Below are 21733 nucleotides of genomic sequence, written 5' to 3' on the forward strand. Positions count from 1 at the left end.
ATTAGGAACTTCTCAACAGATATCTGTTAATTCGGTTTCTGTACACTTGGAAGTTAGAAAAGAAAAAACACAGAACAAAAGCAGCAAACTTGTAGAACTTAATACTGGTGGTTGTCACAAGTTAAAGGAGTATTTCAACATTTTGGCAAATATGCGTATTGTCTTTCTTGCTGAAGGTTAGGTGGGAAGATTGATATCACTCTCATATATTTCCATGAAATACAAGATGGAAAACATGTAGCCTGGCTATGTCTGAAGAAATCTGCATACCAGCACCTCTAAAGACACCATTTTTAGTTTTATGGGGAGCTGTGTGTGAAGGTCTCCGCTGGTTGCCTGGCAACCTCACAGCAATGACAAAACAAAACAAAAAAATAATTGAGAAAAAAGTTTAAAAGAGTTTAAACGAGATGTTTTAGTTTGTGAGCTGTAGCTGTGCTGGTATGGGCATCTTGTTCCCTTTGGACCATCTTTGCAGTCTTTATGCTAAGCTAAGCTAAGATAGGCTAAGATAATCAGCTGCTCATTGTAGCTCCATATTTAAGACAGACATAGTGGCAGTATCTATCTTCTCATCTCACTCTGTGCAAGAAAGCTGACAAGCGCCTTTCCCAAAATGTTGAAGTATTCCCTTAATATCTCTTCAATACATTTGAACAGTTCCCACCTGGCTTACCTTAAAGCTTCAGAAGGTAAAGTCTGACCCAAGTCGTCCATTCTTCCAACTCTCCATCCATCTATCCCTGCCGTTGTTTACAGAGTCCAGAGAGCCAGTTCAGCCCTCGGCTGACCTTAAGGAAGCGTCTGGTAAACCACATCCTGGGCCTCAGCCCCAGGCCTCAGAGTGTGTCTGTCCCAGCTGACGACTTAAACTGTGCATCGCCTCGCCTCCGAGCAGGCAGTGCCAGAGCCCAAAGACCCCTCTCCTGGGCTTGTGTATGTAGCCACCCACAGTGATAAACTCTTCTCTGGGCTGAACAAATCACTTGCAAGGTGGCATTCCATCTCAGTCACCTGTAGTTATCAGAGGAAGGTTGTGGATTCCAAAATGCTGAGCAATGCTAGTTTATGCTTTAACTAAATAGCATGAAAATGGAGAACAGTGTTGCTTAGCATTTGCTTTCACTGCCCTCTTCATTAAGCTTCAATGACGGGTGAAATGAAATAAATTAGTGGTACATTTCCCTGTGGCTATCAAGCTTTATTTTTTCCTCTTGCACTTTTGAGTTGAGTGGTGATGGTGGTGGCGGTGTCTGCTGTTTTGTGACATCTTGTGTTTGTGTTGAATGTGTGGTGTATGGAATGAACTACATATAACCTTTTTCTGATTGAATCAAAATAACTCACCTGTAATCAGACAGATTTGGGAATGATGCATTCTTATTCACAGCAGCTGCCTGCCGGAAGTCTTTCAGAAAAGTTGTTTTTTTGGGTTTAATCAGCCATTTTTCTTCATTATTGTCATAAGTTTTATCACATCCCATTTTTGGGTATCATTGCTTTGACCCATTAGGAAACCATCGACCCCAGAAGGCAGATCGTGATGGGGAACCAAGTGATTGACGCTCGTGGGAGGAAGTTCACCAAGAGGGTTGTGGACATCAGAGAGCTGAACGAACAGGCCAAGGTCATCGACGACCTCAAGTAAGATTCCTGCTCACTCACCCGTTCATTCTGATTCTGTAGAGATGTGCTATCCCATTAAAACCATCTGCATCCTCTTTTTAAACCACAGGAAATTGGGAGCCAGTGAAGGTACCATCAACCAGGAGATCCAGCGGTATCAGCAGCTGGAGTCTGTGGCCGTCAATGACATCAGGAGAGATGTTCGAAAGAAGCTGCGGCGCTCCAGCATGAGGGTGAACGCTCATTTTCCCCCAGCTAGCAGTTTACTTGCCAAAGAAGTCAATTAGATTGTTACCTGCCATGTCTTAAAATACCTGAATGTCTCTCATCTGGCTCCTCACCAGGCTGCCTCTCTAAAGGATAAGTGGGGTCTTGGCTACAAACCAAGTTACAACCGCTCCAAAAGCATCTCAGCAGCAGCGGGTCGACCCCCTCTAAAACGGATGGACAGACAGAGGTAAAAAAAAAAAAACAAGGAGCAGGAGTTTCCACTTTTCCTGATATCATATTATTATGGAAATTATGCTGCTAAGAGTTCTCCATCTAGCACTTACAGTAAACAAACAAGACCAAGTAACCTCTGTCTCACACTGCTGCTGTTGGCACTGCATATTTCTGAAACACATTTCCCATTAGCCTTCTTTCAAAGAGGACGCAGTGACTCACAAATTAGAATGTAGTGTGGGGGAGAGAATTTGGTTCTCTCGTTTGTTTATAGTAATTATACAGATACCTCAGAATTAATGTAGTAATGATGTTAAAACCATTGACACGCTGTACGACCTTTAGCACTGAACAAACATTCAATCTGCTGCCAAATAAATTAGGAAAGATTTTACTTTAAGAAGTGTTCAGTTACAGTATTTCCTGACACCAGCAGTAGGGCGGTGCATGGTGTTAGAACTTTAAGTATTTGTGTTTATGCGTCTCATGCAGTTTGTGTACATCACTTCACTGTGTTCATAGTTCCAGACTAGGGGATGTGGATGATTTACCGGATATGCGTGTGGATGCGTCCTCTCCTGGACCCCGGGTCACCTTCAACATCCAGGACACGGTAAACTTACTGTATATCTAAAAACATCCGACAGATGTTGCACGCTGACAAAGCAGAGAAAGCTAAAACACAAAGCAGAGGTGAAACAAGTAGATCTGCTGTGACGTCTCAAGGACAAGGCTCAGACTTCTTATTGTTTGTACTTAGCATTTCTTAAAGCTGTGACACATGAACAGACTTTAGCTTTGTGTAGATTTCAAGAATGCTCTTGACACATTTGTTCTAACCAAATCAATAATGAAGGCGATGATAAGTAGGTATTTTTAGTTTTGTGCTGTTTTATGTTGAAGATCATCACCTCATCCTCCTCTTCTATGTGTTTGTCAATAACTGCTCTCCATACCACGTGATGCTGTAACTCGTATGATGTCATAGGGTCATGGGAGGGACCTTTTGCTTTCCATTTTAAATAAGCTCATTTTATATCACTCCTTTGTTTAATTGAAGATAAATAATCAGGCCTTGGACTCTGCTGCATTTGCTCCTGTCAGTCCAGGGGAGGTATTCAAGGTATTTGGTTCAGAAGATTCCATTTAACAAATTAAAATACCTAACCAACAAAACAGATTCTTCTGTTTCCTCTTCTCCTCTGCGATTTTCTGGGCTATGCTGATAGCACTTCGAACATGCAAAGTCAAAACAGGATGCTACACACATACATCAGTGTGACGTTGAACAACGGTTACATTAATCCTTCTCTGTGTCTCCCTGACTTATGTGATTACAAATGTACCGCCAAATCAAAATGTACATTCTTCACTATTTTTTGCTGCTCAGTAAATAAATACAAGTAGCATCTCCATCAGAGATATGTGAGATAGAAATTTGTCCCTGATCATAACACACACACACTTTGAGAAGTTAATTTTCTTGCACAATAACAAGACGCACCTGTGAATAGGTTAGAGTTGGAATGCTGCTTAATGAATTATGGAGTCACACATCCTCATCCTGTCTTGAAATAGCATAAAAATCTAAAACAGCTTTTCAAACTTATTGACTTATTGACTGATTTCTAACAGCTATGCATGATTTACCTCTAAATCACTGTTGTCACCCGACAATATTGGATCAAATTCACTTTAGACTAAGATTATACATGGACACCAAACAAGCTTTAAGCTTATTGTTGTATAGTATAAAATAACAGTCATTTGGTGAAGTTACCTAAAGACAAAAAGTTTATGGGAATCTCTTTAGACAAATTAGATCAAGCCTCTTTCCCTCATTTAAAGTCTGAAGACTTAAACCGCTTCGCCTGCCTCCTAATGCTGTGAAGATTTTTCATCTGTGCCATAAAACAGGTGGCAGATAATCCACCAAATCACACTTACTTAGTGACAGGGATTATAAAGAATGGAGTTTATTTTAGTCTCCAAAGCAATGGTCAGACGAAAGGAGAAAGAAAGACTCATCTTTTTGCAATTCATTCATGTTTGAAGACTCCACATAGCATCTTTAGTCCCTTCTGAACAGTGAAATAGACCTTAAAGTCTCTTGTTGAGCTTTAGATGAGAAAATTGATGTCACTCTCTTACTTGTCTGTTCAATAGGAAGTTAAAACCTGCTGCCAGCTAGCTTAGCATAGCATAATCGGAATAATTCAGAATTTCCCCTCGAGGGACGAATAAAGGAATATTGAATTGAATTAAAGACTGGAATCAGCGGGAGTCAACTAGCCCTAAAGCACCTCTAAAGCTCAGACTCCTGGAGTCCAAGTTTGTGACCTCCAATTTTTGACCAAAATCCACCCAAGAAACTAACTTGACACAAAATCTTTATAATACCAGACAATGTTAAAGGAAAAGTCAATTCGGAATTGCTCGTTAATTAATAGAAGAAGGCTTTGCTGGGTTTATTTGCTCTGAATGTTGATGAATCTCTCTGCAGTGGTGTTTTCTTGCATGAATGGTCAAATCATTTTCACTGCACATTTCCTCCAATATTCACTCTCATTTTGACAGACCCAGGCCGACTCCATGTAAGGTGACATGACAGAGTTTGCTTCACCCACCTGAACACTGACTTATTCATGCACGTATATGTCTGCCATTGGATTGTTGCTTAAAAAGAACAGACTTCAGATTATCAGTGAAAGAAATCTGACAGATGTTGTGATTTTATCTGGATTCGCTGTAGATGCAGTTAGCAAACATTTTCAGTTCTTTTAATCATGTTCAGCAGCAGTCAGACTCGGTCAGTGCCTGTCTCTGGGATCTGTCGGCTTGGCTTACATTTGGGCTTCTTTTCCAGTTGTCTTTAAGGACACTTAACTTGGGCATTTCTCCAGTGTCACCCTTTTGAGAGCTCCCTTCGCCGTTTCTCCTGGTTGAAGGTCATCCTCACCTTCCTCCTTGTGTATCTCTGTCATTCCTCCTCACAGATCATGCATGAACTTTCATGAGTGTTCTGTCATTGGTCATGAAACTAGATCTAAACTGTGCTGTGAGATTTGATTTCAGCATCTAAGTAAAGACCAAATGTCATAGGTAAAGAAAAAAACCTTGTGATCATCATGTTCCAATCAACAGAACACTCCTTCAAAGTTATGGATACCTTCCTACTCAATACATCCTGTTTTTGAGTAGGAAGAGCTCCATGACGACTTGAAAATTGTCCCCTTGTGTGAGTTTGTCTGTCTGTCCTTTTCTGAAGTTTCCCGAGGAGACAGAGGTGGACCTGTTGTCAATCACCATTGATGAGCCATCTCATCCTCATCATCACCATCATCTTCATTCTCCATCTGTCACTGATGGCCAGCACTCAGCTTTCAGTGCCCCGGTCACTCCTGCTGTCTTCTCACCCATACTTCCCTTCCAGCACGACGACATGAGGCGCGACGACCTGTCCTCTTCCTCCTCCGAAGACTCAGAGAAAGAGGATGAGTTTGAGAGACTGCCGAGCTATCGAAGGCCTTTGTGAGTCGTCTTTTTTTTATTTTCTCGACTATAAGTAAAGCCAGATGATTTTCAGCATTCGCTAAACGATCCCTTTCTTCCTTCTCCTCAGCCAAGCGTCTCACAGGAAGTCCTCGGGGTTTTCCGCTGTGAGTCAGCTCTTCAGCGAGCGCTGGCCGAGCACACCTGCTGGCCGCGGCTTCAGCGGCCCGACAACTGAAAGAAACATTGACTTTGAGCTGGATGTCCGTGTGGAGATCGACAGCGGGAAGTGTGTCCTTCATCCCACCACTCAGCAGCCAGAGCATGAGGACATTTCCCTCAGGAGGTACGACGCAAGGCACATTTCTTATTCTTGATAATTACTGTAGAGAAAGCAGAATTTCATTTCAAGTCTGACTCGCATTTCCTGCTGTGCTTCATTTTTCAAACAACATCACGTAAAGAGTAAAATCAAACTCTACATCATGAAATCCACTCAAATGATTTGCCGGATGAAAGTTGATGCTGTAGCTTGTCCTCAGCGGTTTCAAGACATAAAACCTTTTACAATCCCGATAGCAAAGAATGGAGCACCCTGTGTAAAATATAAATGAAACAGAATGTGATGATTCATTAATCTTTTTGGAATATACTCACTTGAAAAAAGCACAAAGACAATATATTTAATGAGTGATCTCATCAACTTCATTGATTTTTGTACATGCTAAACAGAATAAGGCATAAGCAGACCTTCTTCATATTCAATTCAATTCAATATTCCTTTATTAGTCCCACGAGGGGAAATTCCAATATACAGCAGCATCAATAAAGTGTATAAAGTATTAAGGGACTCTTCTCCCTGTGGGTTTTGTAGGAGCTGTGAACGCAGCCTCAGGAGTCTGGACCAGGAATCTCCCCCCAAGAAGAAGAAGCTGCAGCCCACCTACACCTCCACCACCCATCTCCTAGCTGGCAAAAAATGTCCCTCCTCCCTGCAGACCAAATCTAATGACATGGAGACCACAGTCTTCTACATTCCAGGAGTCGACGTTAAGGTCAGTGTCTTGCTCAACATCCGAATCATCTACAACTTTCTTCTCTGTAATTTTTATTTTGCACGCTCTAAATGATTTCTTTTTCTCTCCCCTAGTTACACTACAACTCAAAGACACTGAAGACGGAGTCACCCAACGCCTCGCGTGGATCCTCCCTGCCTCGTACACTCTCCAAAGAGTCCAAGCTGTATGGTATGAAAGATAGCGGCCCTTCCAACCCTCCCAATGCTGTCCAAAGCAAGACTAACTCGCTCCTACCTCCCCCGCCCCCACCTATTCCATCAGGTACTGAGCAATCCCTCATTCTGAATTGCATGCCCTAGCACCATCTGTAATCACCGACACTAGTGTGCCACGCCACCCCACGCTGATGATTTACATCCACACGTGGAGCCACTGAATCAAATGCATGTGATTTCATCCTTTATCTGAAAGCATGAATCCAGATGAGACCTTTGATTAAAAGGACTCGTGCATATTGATGCGTACCATGGAGGGGAAAAACTGTTTAAGAAATGAACTTTCATGCCATATAGTCCAGGCAGCAGGTGCCTTAAATTCCCATTTGTCTTTGCAGCCAAAGGTAAGGGCAGTGGAGGAGTAAAGACGGCCAAGCTATATGCTTGGGTGGCCCTCCAGACTCTGCCAGAGGAAATGGTCATCAGCCCGTGTCTGCTGGACTTCCTGGAAAAAGCACTGGAAACCATTCCGATCACTCCAGTGGAAAGGAATTACGCAGGTTTGTTTGTTGCACCATGTGACCCACATGGACCCTGTTCTTAGACTTGTACAGTGACAGCGTCTTATGTGTCTGCTATTCACGGAGAACTCTTTGTGTTTATGTCTTCCCATCAGCTATGGCTTCCCAGGAAGAGGACATGGGTCAGTTTGATACAGTAGAGCAGCTCGAAGAATCCACCACCTCCCTGGTTTCCTCCTCCACATCGGCCTACTCCTCCTTCCCTGTGGATGTGGTTGTCTACGTCAGAGTCCAGGTACTGACCGTGTGACTGTTACAGTTACGCTTTAGAGGAATTTGAGAGAAAATAGCATACAACTCCTACAACTTACTAACATTTCCAGAAAGCCATGTGTGATCTACATCAAATAACACTCTCTCCAACATCTGATGCAGCTGCTGACTTTTCATCTTGGGTGTTCTCCAGAGGACATTTACCTTTCACATTTTGTAGCAGCTGCAGCTCATAAAAATGTGAAATTATTCAAAGATGATTGAATGTCAGCTACGGATGTTATGATTGTATTTTTCAGCATATTTGTTTACTATCTTCCATCCCTGTTTGTTATTTATCAAGCTTTATCAGGTTAAAAATTCAGACTGAAACATCAGTGATCGTGTGTGTTTGCAGCCCTCTCAGATCCGCTTCAGCTGCCTGCCAATGTCCAGGGTGGAGTGTATGCTAAAACTGCCCTCTTTAGACCTGGTCTTCTCTTCTAACCGCGGAGAGCTGGAGACCCCAACAGGAGCACATCCCACTGACGGATCTCACCCGCCTTCCTCCACTCCACCAGGACAGCATATCCCCAAACCACCACCAAGCAAAGGTCTGCAGAGCATGACTGGCCAAATAATGACGTTCTAATGTGTGCAGAGACATGTGAAGAATACAATATTCGCACTCAAAAATCTTACATGAAACGCAGTGAGCACATCTATTAGCTGTCGCTCCATGCCATGTCTGGACCCTGTGTGATTTGATGTTGCTCACAGCTTGTTTTCATGCATTCATTACTTTGCTCTCCAGTCTATCTTTTTGCAAGATTGTACAAGGTCTGCCATGCTTTTTTTTTTTTTTTTACCGCTGTTTTTACTAATGTTTAATGTTTGATTTAATCCAGACATATTTACAGTAAATGCAGAGTTTGCCCTTCAGCTGAAAAAGAAATGGCAAAGTAGTAATAGTTCAGTATGACATTAATATGCATGTAATGCATGACCTTTTTAGCAGGCAGTTCATTTGCACTCTCAGTAGCTCACTGCTTTCTGTCTTGAAAAATCAGCTACTGATGGGAGTCAGACCTGTAAATTGTGATACAGCTCCTACCAGCGATAGTCATATTTTAGTCAATTAATGCCTATTCTGTGTGACTGCTTGTCTTACCTCCTGTGTTTTTTCACCCTCCTCTGCCTCCCTCCAGCGTCTCCATTGCTGGGGAGCCCTCTGGGCAGGAGCCGCCACAGCAGCAGCCAGTCCGACCTCACCGGCCCCCCCAGTACCTCCTCGGGCCTCAGCTTCACTGCCTGCATGTCTGACTTCTCCCTATACGTCTTCCACCCCTACGGCGCCGGAAAGCAGAAATCTGCTGTCACAGGCCTGCCTCCAGGCCCAGGGCCGCTAGGTATGGAAACAGAAAACTTGTTGTTATTTTGTAATGTGCTAATAATACTGCAGTTTCTAGTGTTACATTGTTTCTTTTCCTGCTTTACTGTGGATGGGATTTAGGAATACATAAGCATGTCCAAACCTGTGTCAGATCCAGCTGACATGGGGATAACATGAAGCCATGGAATTACCTTAATGCTACTTCGATTTGAGCGTCACGATTATCACTCTGTTTCTGGAAGGTACAGTCGATGAGGAGCCGTCTTCAGTAACAGGAAGAAAAGACTCTCTGAGTATCAACCTGGAGTTTGTGAAGGTCAGCTTATCCAGGATGCGACGTAGTGGAGGCCCCACCTTCACTGAAAGCTTCATTCCTGCCAAAGGTGGCAAAATAGACACCACCCTCATCAACATCTCAGGTACGTCGCCGGCCCAGATGAGGACGCTTCTTGAACAGACAATAGATAACGCTGACTGTTTGGTCTGAACTTGGAATGCTGTTCATAGAGATGTGTTTTCAGACAGGAGAAGTCAGGGAATTTCCAGCAAAAGTGAAGGAATATTGAGGAAATTATAGTATATAGTAATGTGTATAACGAATCGTTCTCAGGAGCGGCTTTTAACACGTCAGGACCCAGTCTTTTAGGCCTCTGTTCAAGGAAGGTTTAATCTGATGATTGCAAATAATTTGTTCTTCAAGAAGTCCCAACTGTCCCAACATTTTGCCAGCTATTTCTGTCTGTGGTTTTAAATTTTGTCCATAGAAAACTTTTGAACAGGACAGACAATCTTTTTGAACAGGAAGGTTCATCGTGTCAGTTAGATGTTTGAATCCATCGCATAGAGCTAAATGTTGATACACAGCACCGTTGGGTCCTTTTGTGTGTTCACATAATCTCGGAGTCAAGCAGCGTTCAGTTTTGCCTGTGTAATCAGGATATTTGAAGTGATGTGCAACTGAACTGAACACTTGCAGTGCAGGAACAGGACTTTTTACAAGCACAGAAATGAGACCGGGGAGCATGATGGATGAGAAATGCACCTTTCCAATCTTTGAATGTCAGGATATACAAGTGCTCCTTTTTCCCCCTGTAGATTTGTTTTCAGGAGTGTATGCTACCGATATGCTTGCACTGTAGAACCTTTTTAAAGGTGTGCCTCTTATCTGAACAAACGCAATATTCTCTCCTCAGCTGTGTGTGACATTGGCTCAGCTTCCTTTAAGTACGACATGAGACGACTGAGTGAGATCCTGGCCTTTCCGAGAGCCTGGTACCGCCGAAGTATCGCCCGGCGCCTCTTCTTGGGAGACCAGACGATCAACCTGCCAGGTGACTTGTTAACCACTCAGGGGCTTTAGTGTGTTAGCGTTGGTTTGTTGACTGTTGCATGAGTATGGTGTGTTTTTACCACTGTGCTGTATGTGGAAGATATCCACCAGCACTCTGCTTGTTGTTGTAGAGTCTAACTCATCAAACACAACCAACAGAGCTTTGCTGTGCTTCTGAGGATGCTCTTCTTTCCTTTAGACTGTACCTCTGTGCTTTCTCCAAAGTGATAACTTTCTGTTTATTATTGACTTTTGAATGAAAGTAGTGCTACAAGTTTGTAAAAAAAAACAAAAAACTGAATGATTAACGACAATTGTTCACATTTGACATGACCTTCAAGACCTTCCTTTTGATATCGAAACTCGCTCCCATGTTGACATTTCAAAGGCTGTCCTTTACTTACATCTCTCAACCTTTACCTCGCTTCAGCCTCTGGCCCCGCCACCCCCGACTCGGCCGAAAACGTCACCCAACATCTGTCCCCCGAGTCCAGCCGCAAAGCCTACTGGAGGACCTGGGACGGCAGCACCGGGACGCAGCACATGCCCCAATCCCCCAACGTCTTTTCAGAGCACTCGACCGGAAGCAACATGTCCCCGGGTGGCCTGGGCCACCTCAAGTCGCCTGCACCCGGACGCACCAGGAGTGTGTCTGACTCCTCTGCTCCTCGGAGAGGTAGTCACAAACACTCTTGCCATTTCCAGATGGAACTCTAACTAAAATATTTCCTGTCGTAACCAAAACACACTGCCATGTAATAATGCCTTGTGCTGTAAGTCAGAATTCACAGGATAAACAACAATTTACAGCCTTTTACCTCACGTTTGTCTGTTGTCATCTAGACTCGGTGACAAAAACATCGACTCCTTCGTTCAGTAAGAATGGTAAGGCAGCAGGTCAGCAGGGGGCACCGTGGGAGACGCTGGTGGTGTTCGCCATCAACTTGAAACAGCTCACCGTCCAGATGAACATGAGCAACGTCATGGGAAACAACACGTGAGTGATCACAGTCTCTCATACTTATATACTATATCTCGTGTCTGTATGGTGAATATGAAGCTACAGCCAGCAGCTCAGTTTAGCATTAATATGTAATTCAATATAATAATTAATTATTTCTGTTTCAGAAAATATTTACTATATTCCTAATATTTGAAAACCGATATTCAGTACCTTCTGCAAAACCCAGCTGATGCAATAGTTCATAAATATTTATACAGAAAACAGACAAATCCTCTGAGTGTCACTAAATGTCGGCTTCAAATGTAAGTGTGGAAGTGAAAATTCTGCCAAATGAGTCTAAGGCACTAACTTCACAAACAAAAGCTTTGAAAGTGAAAACAATCACTGTTTTTAGTGAACTGACTCCTGCTGTTGGACAGAGATTGCCCAATCACATTTTACAACCATGGCTGGAAAACACAGCTTTAGTGCGAAAGGATCAATGCACATAGTCAAGGTGAGGCTATGCATTTAAGCTAAGGATGTTATTGACTGAGCTGGACATTGACTGCATCAGTCGTGAACATTTATTGGAGAATTCATGGGACAAATGTTTCTCCAGGGTGTCTCATTGCTGCAGTTTGTACTTTTATTTCCTGCTAGACATCGACTCAAAATTCATCTCTTAGACGCTGTTTTATTTTAGTGGTCACCAGGAGATGTATTCGCCTTAATGTGAGGTCAGATCCAAACTGACCCTTTAAAACACCAGTCACAACAACACAGACCATTCAGAGCAGCACTAGATCAGCAGTTTCCGTGTTCTGCCAGGTAGAAAGATGCTTTTGTTAATGCAGTCTGGTGGCTCAAAGGAGAACCATATAACGACTTCAGTGCCCCATTAGAAAGAGCTGTCTGTAAAGGTCCGATCTCTGTAGAGATCCTTTCAATAATGATGTCAGAGGGTTAGAATAACAATCTGAGCCTGTCAGTGGAAAAAAAAAAAAACAAAGCCTTTTAGTGGACTTACTTTGACGGGCACATTTGTCCCCTGAGGATTATGTCGCAGCCACTGCAGCCTGTTCCACGGCTGCCGGCTGCAGTGATCTACTGGACCAATTCCAAAACTTTCTGTGCCTATTAGTCATCCAGACCTAAAACTATGTAAAAATATGGGTCAGGCTTAAAAATACCAGAATTACCCTTCAAGGCAGAATTGTGGAAAACCCTGCTGAATCAGTGACAAACACAACGCCCTCATAACTAAGGCTGTGCTGATTTATGAGCTCTGTGTCATCATTAAATAAAAAACACCTTCTACTCTGGAAATGTTTGGGCTCTCGGAGCAACACATACGTCTCCTGCCTCTTCCTCACCAAGTGAGGAGGCCTCTCCAGCTTGAGATTAAATTATTTAGGACTTCAGAATATTCTTCCATCTTAAAAGCATTTATACAGAGGTGTCGTCTTTGTTGGAAGCAGGAACTGTATTGGCAAAAAAAGGTTATCCACAAAGCCATTCTAAGATGTTAGCAAATGTTTGATGAGGGTGTATCAAATTGACACGTTGAGATAATGACATACTCGCTCAAGTACGTGTTGGCTTGTCTAGGTTTAGTACTCGATGGGTCTTTTCAGTTACCTGTGTTTGTTCCCGGGGAAGTTCTCACAATGAGAGTCATTTATGTTTCATAGAGAGCGCTTCTACATTATTCAGCAGCGTTTCAGGAGTGCTCACAGTTGTGTTTGCCCCTGCAGCTGGACAACCAGCGGGCTGAAGAGTCAGGGCCGACTGTCTGTGGGCAGCAACCGGGACCGAGAGATCAGCATGTCTGTCGGCCTTGGCCGCTCCAAGCTCGACTCCAAGGGCGGGGTGGTGGGTGGCAATATAGACGTGAACACCCTGGAGATGGTCTGTAAGTAAACAAAGCATCAACTTTTCAGACGTCTGGTGTTTTTCCACAACTCATTAGCAGCTCTTGTTGGAGCAGAGTGGAAACTGTGGATATGGGCCAGAGCCAGAGTTCAGTGCAGAGTTCCCACACAACACTGGGAGCTGTGCACTGATGAAATACAGACTTTAAAACACATTTTACTCTTTTTTTTTTTTTTTTTTTTTTTTTTTTTAACACTTATTGTAAAACTATTCTTTTATATATGGTGTTTGAATATGCTTTTAGAAGACATACAGTGACATGCAAATGTTTGGTCAAATTTTCTGTTCCTGTCAGTGTTTAAGTGAGTAGAAACTGGACTGCTCTCCAAGTTAAAGATGAAACTTCCTCTTCAGCATTTCAAGCAAGATTAGTATATTGTTTTTATTTTGTACAATTTAAGAGGGAACAAAAGGAAAGGAGCAGCATGCAAAAGTTTGGGCACCCCAAGAGATCTGAGTTCACAGATAGCTTTTACCAAGATCTCTGACCTTATTTAGCTTGTCCGTGCTATGGCTTGTTCACAGTCATTGATAGGAAACCCTCGTCCCATCAGCAGCCATGGGCTCCTCCTAGCAACGTAGCACCTGAAAATTTAAATAATTGATGCCCACAAAGCAGGAGAAGGCTGTAAGAAGATAGCAAAGCAGACATTTGCAAAGGAACATCTCAACAGCCCTGAAGCATTGTGGAAACAAGTCCCGGGAACTGCTGAAGTTAAAATAGATCTGCTTAACCACAATGAGCAAAATGTATGTTTGGAGAAAAAAGGGTGCAGATTTTCACATAAAGATACCTCTCCAACCGTCAAGCACAGGGGTGGATCGATCAGGCTTGTGTGGCAGCCAGTGGCATAGGGAACATTTCACTGGTAGGGAAGAATGGATCCAATTAAATAGCAGCAAATTCTGGAAGCAGACATCACACAGAGTAATGATCCTAAACACACCTCAAAATCCACAGTGGACTACCTCAAGAGGACCAGGCTGAAGGTTTTGCAGTGGCCCTCACAATCTTCTGTCCTAAACAACATAGAAAATCTGTGGATAGCCCTGAAAGGAGCAGTGCATGCACGAGGGTGCAAAAATCTGGCAAACAAGAACTGAAAGACTCTTAGCTGACTACAAAAAGACAGTACAAGCTGTGATACTTGCCGAAGGGGGTGTTACGAACCTGACCGTGCAGGCTGCCCAAACCTCTGCCTCAGGCCCTTTTCAGTTTTTGTTATTTGGAAACCATAAAAGATGGAAATGAAAAAGGAATCCTGCTTGAAATATGAAAGAAATGTGTCATCTTTAACTCAACGCTGTTTGGACATCAGGTCATCTTTTACTCTTTTGCATGCCACTATTCACATGTTGCATACACTCACATACAGCATGTATTTAGCAGCGTGCGTTCCTTCAGACCTGACGGTGTGTCAGTGACATGAGTTATTTCTCCTGCATACAACTCCATCGATTTGACTCATCTCTACTTAACGTCTGCACCCTGTTCACTGACTTTTTACACATTTTTGTGTGAAGTTATTTTTCAAAATGAAAAGTTTGCAATTTTGCCCAGAAATAAGACTTGTTCCTGGTACTGCAGTGAAATTAAGATTTATGATTTCTTTAAATAAGTGAAGCAAAATTGTTAAATTAACCACTTTTGTTTTCAAATTGATGGAAGTGATTTTCATCTTTTTCACACTGATTTCATTATGCAGCATCCAGTCTGCAATATTATATACAATATATACAACAGTATTTTTTTTGTTTCTTTACATTTAATATCCCAACATTTACAATTTTCTTGTTTTTTAACATTTCATCTTAATGTGAAATCATTTCGATCATTGACGAAGAAAATGATGCAAAATCTGATTGATGTAAATAGTTTTGCAGTCTACTGGATGTTCTGGTCCTCAGAGAACTGTTAGTTCACTTTGAATAAACTCTATTTATTTGTTTTGTGCCAAATTTTCTCCCAAATCATTTTTCTCTCACCCAGTTTAATGCCCACATAATGCCACAGTGCTAACCAATTACTGTCTGGTTTCCAGCTCACATCTCCGAACACCCCAACCAGCAACCTAGCCATAAAATCCAGATCACCATGGGGTCGACAGAGGCGCGTGTGGACTACATGGGCTCCAGCATCCTGATGGGAGTTTTCAGCAACGCTGATCTGCAGCTGCAGGACGAATGGAAGGTCAACCTGTGCACTGTTGACACCAGCCTATCAGAGAAAAGGTGTGAAATGATGTCAGCAGGAGCTTATCATGCACAACACACACCTCTGCTGGTGAAACAAACCGATGATACAGATGCAAATAGTATTCACTGTGTGATTATTCCAGATGCAGTGATGCTTAATCTGCTCTGTTTCCATCGGCTTTTTGTCCTTTTTTAACATTATCTACAGTCTGAATCGTCTTAATCTTCCATCTGTTTGTTTCTCACCTTTTCTCTCCCCATGTTTTCTCCCTCTGTCCTTCCAGTGAGATCTTCGTCCACGGAGACTTGCAGTGGGACATTTTCCAGGTGATCATTTCACGCTCCACCACGCCAGACCTCATCAAGATCGGCATGAAGCTGCAGGAGTTTTTCACTCAGCAATTCGACACCAGCAAGCGGGCCCTGTCCACCTGGGGCCCTGGCCCCTACCTGCCCCCCAAAACCCCCGTCATCAACACTGAGAAAGGAGCTGCAGAGCTTTGTGAGCAAGCCTTTTTCTATAGTGCAGCTGGGGGGTGGGGGTGGTATTTAAAGCAGACTGTGGCACAGCAAGTGTCTGAGGCAGGAAGTGAAATGATTTGTAATTCTAATAAGCTTAATTTGTATACAGCTTTTTCAAACAGTTGACAAGGTGGTTAGGCTCCGGAATGTAATCAAACATGCTCATGAAGTAATTAAAAACAAACAAAAAGCACAAGCGGCATGCAGTTAAAAGCTTGGAGGCTATATAAAAACTCATCCTGCGAGCACCAGCATGCCTCATGTTCAGGTCAGAGTCTGCGCCCCCCCTCCTCTGCCCCCTGCTTCTTATTTTGTGTCTTCTAATGTCTCCTGTCTCCCTTTGCACAAAGACATGGATGCAGCCCATCACCGCCACTGGCCCGGGGTGCTGAAGGTAATCGCCGGCTGCCACATCTCCCTCTTCCAGATGCCTCTGCCCGAGGACGCCGTGCAGCTTGGCGGTTCAATGAGCCTCCATGGCAATCACATGACGCTGGCCTGCTTCCACGGGCCCAATTTCCGCTCCAAGTCATGGGCTCTATTCCACCTGGAAGAGCCAAACATCGCCTTCTGGACGGAGGCTCAGAAAATCTGGGAGGATGGTGAGACAAAGACTCAACTTCCATTGACTTCCATTGTATAAATGGCATTGAAAAATAATGACATTATAGAGAAAAAAAAAACAATGGGTAGTGAAAATGCATACTTGGGGTTGGCGCTACACTATAATCCCTTTTTGATCCCTGACTTCTGGTTGTGTCACATTCAGGCTCCAAAGATGACTCCACCTTCATCGTTCAGACACTGGATTTCCATCTTGGCCATAACACCATGGTGACCAAACCCTGCGGTGCACTTGAAAGCCCAATGGCCACCATAACCAAAATAACCCGGCGGCGGCATGAAAACCCCCCACATGGAGTTGCCACAGTCAAAGAATGGTTCAACTACGTCACAGCCATGAGGAATGAAGGTAGCCACTTATTCTGTATCTTGGTGTCATCACATTGGAGGGATGTATCGCACCTGTTCACACATATTGCATGTTTGAGTATATACACACAAACCTCTTATTGATGTAAATGTGGTTGAGTTGGTGTATTATTTTTAGCTAGGTGTACCAAATAAAGTGGCGGCTGAATGTAAACGGTCGCGTCATTGTAGTATCTTCTCAAACTTCAACCTTTTCTCAACTTCAGACAACTCTGACTAAAATAAGACTCTTTTTTTCCAATAGAGCTGCTCTCTGTCTGCCTCTCCTCGGAGCGGCTGCCTGTTATCTTAAATGTAAAATAGGTGCAGATAGTATTTAACAAAGCAGAGAAGTGTGAACGTGACCTTCAGCTCAGAAGCGTTTTGACACGTCTTATCTCTTGTTTCAGAGTTGAACTTGCTCAGGAACGTGGAAGCCAACAACCAAGAGAGCGGAGCGGCTGCCAAAAGCTCAAGCCTGCTGAGCAGCTTCCGCAGCTCCTCCAGCTACAACCATGAAACAGAGACAATCTTTGCTCTTCCCAGGATGCAGCTGGACTTCAAGTCCATCCACGTGCAGGATCCTGATGAACCTTCTCTAACAGGTGGGATAAGTTATGTAACAGTACATAGAGGTAATAAACCATCCGCTGAAGTCTGTGCAATGTGTAGCATGCTAACCAGCTAGTTGCAGGACATCCTGTCTTACTTGGCCAATAAAGCCGATTCTGATTCTGATACCTCAAGAGACGATAGTCTGATAGTATAACCTCCTGTAGTTTCAGCTGGGAGATAAATGAGTTTGCTTCATTTCTCAGCTTTTTTAGTCTAATAAATAAACAAAATGAACTCTGAAAATGTCAAGAAAAGAAATATTCTTACACATATTTTCATTTTAACCAGAAAAATACAGCCTTACCCTTCTGAATTCAAGTTCCACTGTTTTACTGAGCTAACACGAGCTTAATTGGCTTGTTAACTCGATTTAAAAACACACAAACTCAACAGAAACTAAATAAACCATCTCATCTTTCCACTGTTCCAACAATCACCAACTGTGGTTTGGTTAAAATAATCAAGTCAGCTAACAGGGTGACGCACTGCATGGCTAACTGAGCTAACTAGCTAAAACAGCTGGTAGCTACAGCCAAAGAGTAAAGTGTGCAACAGCTAGCAGTTACTCTGGTGATCCACTGCCCCCTGTTTGTTTGGAGTGACCTTCGACTGTTGACCAGCTGTTACACATTGTACCTTTTGAGGTCAGATCACATTAATCAGCTAATGTGGCAGATGACGAACAACACAATCGCTCAATGTTAGAACTCCCTCCAATTTTGTTATTTGGATTTTTTTAATCTGACCATTGTGAGCTCGACTGCATCGTAGACGCACTTAAAGGAGCCCTCTTTTAAAGTGAATCCCATTGTTTTTATTCCTTCCAGACTCCAACAGCAAACCCAAAGTGGAGTGCAGCGTGGTGACAGAATTCACGGACCACATCTGTGTCACCATGGACGCCGAGCTCATCATGTTTCTCCATGACCTGGTGTCTGCCTACCTGAAGGAGAAGGAGAAAGGTTTTTGTCTTTCCAACAACAGTTCATTCATTCATTCATTCATTCCTCAATCAGTCAGCCAGCTGGTGAGAAAACCAGAAAAATGACATATGCCTGCCTCTGTACCTGTGAGGCTGTTTGTCTGCTGTTGGACACATTTTAGAGAGCAGCATGAAACGCAGGAAGCTGAGTGTTATTTTCACACACAGCGGGGAGGTCAGGGAGTCCAATGCAGGCAGCATTTTAATGGCTTTCCTTTTGTCAGAAAGGGACAAATTAGCACACTTTATGCCGGCAACCTCGCATTCTTCATGACAATTAAAAAAAGTGCTGCGACTTTGTTCTGTTGACTCCGCAGCCGAAAAGAAAGAGAAAGGAGGCGAGCGGTGAAGATTTTCAACGGGGTTTGATTAATCCTGATTAATTAGAGTGTGGCATATGGGTATTTGAATGTGAATAGAGTCTAGATCTATACTCCGAAGGTGGCAGCTGTGCTTTGAGGGATTTTAATGAATGTTTATTATGTTCGACTTCTGCGTGTTGTTGTTGAATGTGTTCGCCGTGTCAGAATGAAAGCATTCTGGCAGTGAAGCGTGCGGAGCGACAAACGTTTTGCCTCTGTTCTACCCTTGTGTCTTCAGCCCTTTTCGCCCCGCGGATGTTCTCGGCTCGGCCGGGACAGAAGAGCCCCACGGCCCTGCACGACGAAAGCTCCACGGACAAGGACAAGGACGACGGCATCAACTACACCACGGTGGACTGGAGGGAGTTCATGTGCAACACCTGGCACTTGGAGCCGACTCTCAGGTCAGCTCTGCCCCACCGCACCGCAGGCATTTGGAGGGTTTTCAGACGCACACACTTTCATGTGACTGAGTCAAACTGAGTCACGGTGCTCACTTGAAACCAACCAGGAAGAAAGTGGAAAAGAGCATATGTGACGAACCAGATTTGTGCATGACGCATGGGTCAAACCTGGCTGCCATGCATCAATTATAGGGTTAAAAAAATAGAAATAAATATGAGCCACACAAATGACATTAAAAAGACTTTTTTTTCACACTAAATTAAAACTTTTTGCCCTGGTATCCTATATTTTGCTCTTTATAGTAGAAATAGCCAAACCTGAGGGTTTTTTCTGCTATTTCTAGGAAAAAAACGGGAGAATATAGTCTTTGATAACAGCATAAACGACACACTTCTCAAACTGTTTTCATCATGTTTTTCTTGGGTTTGTGTGTTGTGTGTTTGCCATGACTTCCTCGAAGATTTAAAAGTGCCAGTTGTGAGTGACGACTGTTCAGTGAGCAGTGGATTCAGAGTATTCCTTTACTTAATTAAAATAGTAAAACCTCAATGTGAAAATACTGTAAAAATAAGTACAACTACATTAAGTATAAGCAGTAAAGGGAACTTAAAGTATCAAAAGTACTTTAAGTACTCACTATGCAGAAAAACTGCTCCTGCCCACTTATATTATCTGCTTATTATTTTTCAATGAAATAATGCGTAAGCAGCCTTTCATGTTGCAGCTGGTTGAAGTAAAACCATTTTACATAAGAACTGAAATAATTAGCATGTAGTGTCTGAACAAAAGAAAAGGGTGGACTAAAGAAAACACTCCCTCTGACTTCAGGCTCATCTCCTGGACGGGACGTAAGATCGATCCAGTGGGTGTGGACTACATCTTGCAAAAACTGGGCTTCCACCACGCCAGGACTACGATCCCTAAGTGGCTGCAGAGGGGCGTGATGGACCCGCTGGACAAGGTGCTGTCAGTGCTCATCAAAAAGCTGGGCACCGCCCTGCAGGACGAGAAGGACAAGAAAGGCAGAGACAAAGAGGAGCACTGAGAAACACACACTGTAATCAAAGCTGTGCAGAAGTTGTCTACAGGTCACAAACACTGAATTACTGTATTACAATGAGACTACTATCCAACACATTTGTCAGACATCCCCATTTTTCCTGCTGCACCCTGTGAAATTCAGTATAGGCTAGTGGTTTACTGTGGGTCATGCCACTAGCGGCTCAGACTGAAGCATTTTGCACCAATGTTTTTCTCTGTATATTTTGAACAAAGTAGCAATGTCAGCTTATTTGACTGCTTTAATGGTGAAACCCTGCCTCTTCTACCTGTTGTAAATGACCTTACTAAAATCGCTTGAAATTTTATCTTAAGGCTTACCAATATTTCATGAGAAATGATTTCTTAAACCATTGCCTTTTCTTTGTTTCCCATGGAACACATGGTAGATATGCTTTATGTATTATATAGCCCAGTTTTAAGATATTTCAGAACAGTTCATTAGCAGTGTTCTTGATTTTATTTTTATTTTTTTATGTGAATAGATAATTATGGGGAGGCTACGGCACGTCATCCACTCAGTCCTGAGCGTGACATGAACGTGTAATTATAATTTCGACCAGGATCGCTATTTATGGGTATGTGAAATGCAAAGTCTATAACATGTATTAGCTTGGTGTGTCAAGCTTATTTTTGTCTTGTTTTTTTTTTAATCCATACATTAGAGCCAGTGTATATATAATTAAATTTCTTAAATGTGTTGATTTCTTAACTTAATAAAATTATTGTCATTGAATTTTAGATGGAGTTCAGGTGTTTTATTTTGGTGCTGGTTTGGTTAAAACAAACAGGCATTTTTATTTAGAACTTTAGAAAAGTGAAACTTCTATTGAAGGCACACTGCACTGATTTTTCAAAGGTCAGTTTTCTCGTCATGAGGAATACCACTTAGCCTGTGAAAACAGTTGCATGATATCAGATCTTAGTTAATTCTCTGCAGGAGGCGCTCCTTTTGTTATCTCATCGCAATCTTAGCTTTTCCGGTTCATTTTCCAATCTGTGAAATGTGTCACATCGTGTGGCAAGGGGCCCCTCGCCAAGACACAGCTGTCAGACAGGTGTTTAGAACTTGAAATGAAACTTTAATGAACTGGGAATTGGTTCTGTTTTTTGAATGTGACTCATATTGGTTGACTCAAAGCTTCAATGGCATCAGCAGTAGTACAGTTTCTTTCTTCAGGCAGCGATTTGTTTCTGTTTTGGGTTTTTAGGTCAATTAATGAGTGCATGCGGAAGTCGACAAGATTTCCTCAGTCATTTATGACAACTTCTACTTTCCTTCAATATTTGTCAGAATAGCTCCCCGCCACTCGCCCCTCCCCCCGCCCCAGCCATGAAAAGCATGCACACCACAGGGTTTTGTTAATACAGCACTCTGACTGTAAGACTCCCCCTACCAGCATTAATCTCTTCCACTGTGATATCCCTGCTCACCAGGAGCCATGTTCTA

At 42.9% G+C, this 21733-nt stretch overlaps 1 protein-coding gene across 4 annotated transcripts in view; it reads left to right on the forward strand.

Moving 5' to 3' along the window:
• The window catches only part of kiaa1109 (KIAA1109 ortholog), a 67257-nt gene extending 46233 nt beyond the window's left edge, over positions 1–21024 (forward strand). For 2 of the 4 annotated variants that reach the window (XM_070980049.1, XM_070980050.1), the window contains 27 exons: positions 760–936; positions 1514–1644; positions 1736–1859; positions 1971–2083; positions 2593–2683; positions 3131–3193; positions 5339–5601; positions 5693–5908; positions 6437–6617; positions 6713–6902; positions 7195–7356; positions 7473–7612; positions 7988–8183; positions 8778–8978; positions 9205–9381; positions 10156–10293; positions 10723–10968; positions 11136–11289; positions 12993–13150; positions 15213–15402; positions 15651–15868; positions 16239–16490; positions 16658–16861; positions 17271–17465; positions 18303–18437; positions 19058–19223; positions 20053–21024. In XM_070980049.1, the coding sequence (XP_070836150.1) occupies positions 760–936; positions 1514–1644; positions 1736–1859; positions 1971–2083; positions 2593–2683; positions 3131–3193; positions 5339–5601; positions 5693–5908; positions 6437–6617; positions 6713–6902; positions 7195–7356; positions 7473–7612; positions 7988–8183; positions 8778–8978; positions 9205–9381; positions 10156–10293; positions 10723–10968; positions 11136–11289; positions 12993–13150; positions 15213–15402; positions 15651–15868; positions 16239–16490; positions 16658–16861; positions 17271–17465; positions 18303–18437; positions 19058–19223; positions 20053–20269 (4698 nt within the window). In that variant the 3' untranslated portion in view covers positions 20270–21024. The remainder of the gene's footprint in view (positions 1–759; positions 937–1513; positions 1645–1735; positions 1860–1970; positions 2084–2592; positions 2684–3130; positions 3194–5338; positions 5602–5692; positions 5909–6436; positions 6618–6712; positions 6903–7194; positions 7357–7472; positions 7613–7987; positions 8184–8777; positions 8979–9204; positions 9382–10155; positions 10294–10722; positions 10969–11135; positions 11290–12992; positions 13151–15212; positions 15403–15650; positions 15869–16238; positions 16491–16657; positions 16862–17270; positions 17466–18302; positions 18438–19057; positions 19224–20052) is intronic. The other 2 variants (XM_070980051.1, XM_070980052.1) reach the window with 2 other exon arrangements.
• The last annotated feature ends 709 nt before the right edge of the window (positions 21025–21733 follow it).

Source organism: Chaetodon trifascialis, chromosome 14 (assembly GCF_039877785.1).
Source record: "Chaetodon trifascialis isolate fChaTrf1 chromosome 14, fChaTrf1.hap1, whole genome shotgun sequence".
NCBI classification, from domain to species: domain Eukaryota; kingdom Metazoa; phylum Chordata; class Actinopteri; order Chaetodontiformes; family Chaetodontidae; genus Chaetodon; species Chaetodon trifascialis.